The 7460-nt window shown below is 40.1% G+C and overlaps 1 protein-coding gene across 1 annotated transcript in view; it reads right to left on the bottom strand.

Annotated features, from left to right (window-relative positions):
- Nucleotides 1-522: 522 nt before the first annotated feature.
- The window catches only part of LOC106806004 (leucine-rich repeat-containing protein 40-like), a 13868-nt gene continuing 6930 nt past the window's right edge, over nucleotides 523-7460 (bottom strand). The window contains exons 5-13 of the mRNA XM_014807830.1: nucleotides 6711-6834; nucleotides 6005-6144; nucleotides 5457-5629; nucleotides 4756-5013; nucleotides 4335-4442; nucleotides 3858-3968; nucleotides 3510-3587; nucleotides 2906-3091; nucleotides 523-2124 (exon numbers count right to left, since the gene is read on the bottom strand). Of these exons, the coding sequence (XP_014663316.1) occupies nucleotides 2019-2124; nucleotides 2906-3091; nucleotides 3510-3587; nucleotides 3858-3968; nucleotides 4335-4442; nucleotides 4756-5013; nucleotides 5457-5629; nucleotides 6005-6144; nucleotides 6711-6834 (1284 nt within the window). The 3' untranslated portion in view covers nucleotides 523-2018. The remainder of the gene's footprint in view (nucleotides 2125-2905; nucleotides 3092-3509; nucleotides 3588-3857; nucleotides 3969-4334; nucleotides 4443-4755; nucleotides 5014-5456; nucleotides 5630-6004; nucleotides 6145-6710; nucleotides 6835-7460) is intronic.

Here is a 7460-nt window from a genome sequence, read left to right as displayed (position 1 = left end):
GTTTGTACGAACTTTTCAATGCAAAATATGGGGTGCAACTTATAATATACATGAATTATACTTATACACGAGTAAATACAGTAAAATCGTAATGAAATTCACACGTTTATGTTTGCATGCTGGCACGCTCATTGTGTGTCATTACCGATTGCAGCTTTTTCCTCAATCAATCACAGGAAAGAGTTTTGCTGTCGTCCTCTCATCCCAGCGATGCCCACCCCCTACATATTCAGTAATGAATATGCCCCAACCGACTTATAAACAATCGTACCCCCACCCCAGTACATAAATGGCCAGGGCCTGGCCAGGGAGGTATGCACTGCCGCTCTGAATAAATCTGTAATGGTAACAGTGGGTGTCGCGGGCTGCTTTTTTCAGGGACCTTTAAAAACGTTTGAAGTGAGAATGTGGTGCGATAGCGTCCTGGCTCAGAGGATGTTAGGAATATTAAACAACTAGAACTTTTCAGTTGTCCGATCGGGCAACTAGGCAAGAGAATAACTTGTCCGACATAGACTTTCACTTGTCCCGGGCAATCGGACAACCGTTAGTGTCGAGGGCTGTAGTCATAATTTTTTCTTGACGTTTGGGACCTTTCTGGATGTTTGAGTGAATTGTATACTAACACGTTTATATTTGTGTGCATTTTCGATCGTATGAATGCTTGACATTTTCCAAGTTGTGGTTGTACATAATTATGTCGATATGTGGATGGGAAATATAGCTAGCTTTGCGTGTGTGCACGTCTAAGTATTGTCAGTGTAAATATAGTAATCTCCTGGCTAGGATGATGTGTAGAATATGACACGAGACACTATAGAAAATCAGAGATTTATATAATTAATGGAAACTTTTTATGCTGCACATATCATCATTTATTAATTTTATAGCTTTGCATTTATATTGGTGACTGTCAAAATAGAACTGTCAGCCCAAAATAGAAGTTAGCGTTGTTGTTTTTTTAATGATTGTTCGGGCACATCCTATCAATTTTCTCTTTCAACGAAATATCATGAGAATATGGACTTAAATCGTGGATAATAAAAATTACACATTACACAATTAAGTTCCACGATAATATACTCGTAAACACTTGTTAGTCTGTTTACAAACAACACGACGTAGCACAGATTTACAAGTTTGCATCATCGATCAGCATGGAAAAACATGCAATACTCGAAGTAAAGAACCGGAGACTATAGGTATACAATTAGGTATTAATAAAAAAGTGAAAACGATAAACACACTTTGGCACCATAATATTAATAGATAGTAGCAGACTCCCATTTAACATAAATGCGATTCATGCCAAAGAGTAATTAATACACCGGTATGATATTAACTAGTTCATCGGACCTACCACTGTTATACAACAGATCTCAGCAGAATTCTGCCACCAACAGATCGTGTTGATTTTAGCGCGTGCACTTGGCTATAGTCGGGTATCAACGCAACACGGTTTATTGGTTTATGCTATAAATAACTCCTGCGATTATTTTCAAATCTCATGCTATGCACCTGTGGAAACTCACGGTGTATTAATATATATTAACAAGCAATTTTCCTTTACGATTTTGAATTTTAGATCAGACTACACACACAATCTACACTCAATATATCTCACACACAATCACACAAAATCAGATTATGCGATACATCAAAAGACAAAATCACAGAGGTAATGACAAATTACTCGTGCACAAAATCTATATTATAAGGCAGTTTTTGTGTCAGAAAATTATACACGTCTGCAAGTTCTTCCTTCTGCAAGTTCTTCCTTCTGCACTCTCACATTACATGAGGTAGTAGCTAGTATACAATCAGGAGTAAATGATCACAAATTTTATGACAAAATTTGTGATTATTTATTCCTGATACATCCTAGCACGTATACTTGTGATTACTCAGACGACGCTTGAATCCATATATAGACCTTCCCACTCACCTTCTAGTTCTACTTTGACGGGAATATATCTCCATCAGGGCACGCGCTCCTCATGGCGCTCCCTGAGCTCGGATTAGGTTGGTATGCGACTGCGTAGGTATTCCATCACGGCAGACGTACCCTTCGCCATGATGGCGGGGCGCGGAACTCGAAACGAGTTTCCCTCGATCTGCAGAACTCTGCAACGGAGTGTTTTTTCACGTGAATATTTCATGAGATTCAGGCCGATCCCCCCCAAAATACCAGCATTGTTTCGTGCCATGCTCATTACCGCGAGAAAAGTAAAGCTGTCTGATTTTTGGCAATGTACAGTGTTCATAGACCACAGGAAAACAGATTTTTACCAACTTTTTTAGGACTAAGAATGTTCATTTTCCAGAACCCTAATATTTAAGCCACATAAAAATCTTTGTACCTCATGAACCTAATCACGATAGGGTTTTATCATACCCTGGTAAAAGTAAATTGGAAAGTAAGGTAGATTAGTGCGCGTTGCTAATTTGGCGTTTTCAAGATTTCCCCCTAGGTCACGCAGCGCTCGCAAAAACTCCAGTGTGGCTACACACTGTGTGCATCACCGCGGAAAATGTTTTAATCTCGTCATTATAACTTTTCAGAGTCTAAAGGACGTCGATCAGATTGCTAGTTACCTAGCTTTAGCGTTATACCAAGATATAAATTTCGCTATCTATACGCTGTAATCTCGTAAACTCGTAATGGTAACTCTTCACAGTGCAAGGGACTGTAACGATGACAGGGTGCGGGGCCGACCAGGTGGATAGATCAACACCGCAAACAGCAGCGGAGAAGGTTTCAATATCACAGTTTACTATAGACGACGGGAGCAGGTTCCAGTAAGGAACTACCGAAGCTAAGACACTATGATCGACACTGCAAACAGTCCGTTTCGCAGCCAGCCTCTGGTTTCCACGACGATGTCTGCGGGGGGGTGGCCGTTACCTCAGCGTTTCCAGCAGGCCGATTTCGGGTGGGATCTTCTGAAGGTAGTTGTTGTGAAGGTCGAGCACAGCCAGCATGCTCAGCTCCCCCAGCTGCTGCGCGTCCAAGTCGCCGATGCCGTTGTCGGAAGCGAGGAGGTTCTCGAGTGAGCGCATCTTGTAGATGCAACTGGGCAGCGACTTGAACCTGAGCACGGGCGATGAACACGCAATGAGCACGCGATAAGATTTTCATATGTAAGGTCATCGTGGATGGTGTGAACGATGATGCATACACGTGCCCACAAGCATGTACACATTCTTGATTATTAGTTAAACACATGATCAGCACGTGCCAAGATTTTCATATGTAAGGTCATCGTGGATGGTGTGAACGATGATGCATACACGTGCCCACAAGTATGTACACATTCTTGATTATAAGTGCTTGGTAACTGTCATTACTCTAACATATCATGTGATAAGATTCTCAACAATCGATTTTCGATTCTCGAACGAAAAATTTAAAACAATCAATGCATCACAGTGATAAGAGTAAACCATCGAGCTGATATATATGGGCTATATTGTTTGTTGCATGCACAGAGTATACTTGTAACATCTACCTGTTGAAGGAAATGTTCAAGTCTCTCAAGCCAACCAATGACTGCAAGGAGTCGGGAAGACTGGACAGCTGGTTGTTCCTAAAACATATTGATAGCAATATTATAGAATGCATATGTTCTATATATGCATATAATACATAAACAGACATATATAACTATATTACACATGTATTTATTCATTTACTTATACGTTAACACAAATACAGAATCACAACTATACCGTACGTAACACTGGCGCCTCCAATGTGGGCAAGGTCAAGATGAATCGTATTAGGTTGATCAAACTAAAGTGACACAACTGCCACTCGAATTCCAGCTTTTGTGTAATATTTGCATCCCTCTACATACCTCAGATCTAGCACAATAAGCTTGCAGCAGACGGACAGCTCTGGCATTACAGAGGTGAGTTTGTTGCTTCCAAGATTCACCTCGTTCAGGGAAGCTGACAGCATCGTTATACTGAAATAACCAGATGTAACTACGGTAGCTTCATGCTTTCTATGTACTGCACTGTTGCACAGCTACTGTGGCACTGTCGTTTTGTTTGATACTACAGTTAGAGGTGTTCCAAATGTAAATTGACTTGATTTTGTGTATGAAAATTTCAGCACCCGAACACACACGTGCTACTAATTTTTATGACTGTTTTTTTAACTATCAGCATTACCCAGACATGGTATACATAACAGACGTAAAACACCTGCTAGCGTGGTTGTATTCTGCTCTAGAAAAACTTCATGTGCATAGAGGTGTTAGACCTCCGAAGATTGAAATGTGGAAGTTGTGGTTGGGTCTATTGTGATAACAGAAGTACGAGATTATCACCTTGATGGAATCGCCTGCAAGTTGTTTTTGCTTAGGTTCACTGCTAGAACTCCACTTTCCTTCGCCGAGACCCACATCTCGTCCGGAACATCTGTCGCAGGCTTGTTGCTGGCAAGAAACAAAAACAAAAACTATTCACGCTCTCCCCACCAAAAATCGACGCGAATACGAGAAACAGACACAACATTCAAGGGAAGATTATGAATTCGTACGATCAAAACTGATTATAAATGCAAACCTTCACTTAGTCAAGGAACGAAGATTCAAATCTTATCTGAAGACATTCACAAACAGAGAAAGAATATTCGAATATTATCCGAAGAACATTCACAAACAAACAAAAATTCAAATTTTATCATAGCATGTTCACTTGCACTTGCCAGTCAAACAACATACCTGTGTAAACGCGTACACTCCTCACCTGTGATCTAGGCAATGTGTGACCTTAAGCATGTGCTTGGTCTGCCTCGCTAGGTAGGCGTCGTCCGCCCAAGGTAGAGCGCATTCCTCCGACAACTGTTCGCCCTCTGGTGGCTCGGGTTCTTGGATTCGGCTGCGGAGAAACTGGAGCAGTTCCGGCGTTCCACGCTGCATGATGTCGCGCCTTATGTTTCTGACTGCATTGCCCTCTATGAGCAGCGACTTCAAGTTCGACATTTTTCCAACTTCGTAGGGAATGCTGTCAAGATAAAAGTGTTCGTCCTCATTAGAAGCCAATTTAATTAAGATCATTAATTGCTGCTGGCAATTATTCCTCACGATTACAATGAGAATAACATCAATCACACTGAGACAAGTGGTCACATAAACACTTATACTCATACATGGATGTGCCTGTGAATGCTGTGTGATATGCAATACTACGACTGAAATAAAAGACAACTTGTGTCAATAACCACAATTAATAAATGCACAGACTCTACAAATCTCTACCACTAATGTCCATCCACACTCTACATTATGAAGGTCTATGTATTTATGATACAAAAAGATATACGTATTGGTGGCTATGAAAACAATTGACTTAAAATACGCAATACTGGTAGCCAAATAGCCCGTGCTTCTGTTCCAAGCATCACAGCTCTAGATCGGTAAATTCCTTTCAGACGCTTAAACCTTTACGTTTTTAGTTCGTTATTCGTGAGATCGAGTCTTTCCAGGCTGGTGAGCAATGTTATCTCTTCTGGGAGATCAGTTATCTTATTGTCTCTCAGGTCCAGTATGGTGACAGAAAGAAGTTGTTCAAGTTGCTTCGATGTCAACATCTTAATTCTATTGTTGCCTAAGTGTAGCTCCTGTGGGGAAAATAATATAGCTATGAGCCAGTCAGCGAGTCAGTCAGCTCTTAACAGCAAACATCACACACACACCTATTATATGAGGTTGGCTCATCTTTATGAGACGACACCACACAAAAATCTCAACAACCAGATTATACCAAAAAAGTATACCTGTCATACTCCATTTATGTTGGGGACAGTGATTGTTCATATACTGAAAACGTAGATGCTCAGATAGTATTAAAAGGCTTCAACAGTCAAGGTAGAATAATAAAACAACCAGATACCATAGTCTATTCGTACATTGATCTGTACAGTGGTAAAGAGGATACCGAATTTGTGGAAGGTCACCCTTGCAAGAAGAGAAACATTTTACCCGGGGTTACTTACTTTAAGTGCTGTGCCGTTCAATACGGGTAGTTCTGTCAGGCGATTGTCTCTGAGGAAAATCTGCTCCAAGTTGTGAAGAAAACCTATTTCGTCCGGAATGCTGACTATCTGGTTGTGGGCGGCATCAATGATTCTTAGTGCTGCCAAATATTAATATGCTATTATTGTTCTACTACCACTGAAATTCAGATAATATTTTTGCAGATTCATCGCTAAATATTTGAGTAAGTTCAACAGTCAAACGTCTTTTCTGTGGAATTCCATGGTCTAGCAACTTTTATTAACCAGAACAATTCTGCAACTCACGCAATGTAAATTTAATCAGCAGTTTCTCAAGTTACATCACTTTGAACAAAATACCAGAGCAGCATATAATATTAGGTGTATATACATTACACAATGTATGCTATTTGCAGTAATACTATATTTTTCAAAGCATATTTCACTTCTTGCATGAGCAAAATATGTGTAACTACACTGATACTGAAACTATATGTAGACCGGGCTAAATAGATTTTACCTTCCAAAATCAGAATTTACTCAAATCTGGACTGAACCAACTTACCAAGGTTGTGAAATGAGATAGGTTCAAGAATATGGCCTTGTAAATGGCTGAACACATTGGGTAGCTGCTGCAATATATAACTCATTTTATTATTAATAACAACGAGGAACGACGAAAGGATCTGAGAGAATGTCTGCTTACCATTCATAGAGGCGACACCTAGTGCCAACTCCTTCAATTTATTGTGGGCGACGCTCAGGCGTGTTACATGTGTCAGACCGTTCACTGTATCAGGGATGCTGCTGAGCTGATTGTGAGACATGTCCTGTCATACAGACGAAAAACACTACAATTTCATGCGTGCATGCTGCATTGTAATATATAAATGCCAACCACAAAACTACGTATATGGATATACATATAACCAGAGTCATTATTAACTCCTGATATAACATATGTATGTTCACGCTGTTATCAATTACAAATGCGAAAATCTAGTGAGATATCGTGCCCATATTATATGATGCAATGAACTATTAATTTATTATGCTAACTGGGGAGATTCTGACCCATGCATTCTTCACATTGAATCAACTCATTGCTCGAATGAGGAAAACATGACGTGGTAGCTGCAGTAGTGTCACGGAATTTGGCCGAACCTATTGCAGGCAACCCATTTCAGGGTAGAAACTGTTGGAAATCTACTGTCTAGCAGGGAAGATGCAGCTCATCAAGAAATAGATAACAATGAATAAATGAAAGTGTCAATGACACTGTAGCTCACCACAATAAAGGACACAAATGAGTGAGTAAGAAGAAGTCAGTTTTAATTGAGCAACCATCGACGTACATTATAGAAACGATTGCCGATCTGTATATCGCAATAATAATTTATAAACCAAAATGAATCACAATTTGTGACCGTAGATGGCGCTATACCCGCTTTGTAGC

The sequence above is a fragment of the Priapulus caudatus genome, unplaced genomic scaffold, assembly GCF_000485595.1.
Source record: "Priapulus caudatus unplaced genomic scaffold, Priapulus_caudatus-5.0.1 Scaffold136, whole genome shotgun sequence".
In the NCBI taxonomy this organism is placed as follows: Eukaryota; Metazoa; Priapulida; class Priapulimorpha; order Priapulimorphida; family Priapulidae; genus Priapulus; species Priapulus caudatus.
Note: the sequence above shows the minus strand (reverse complement) of the source record. Positions and strands in the feature narration are given on the sequence as shown.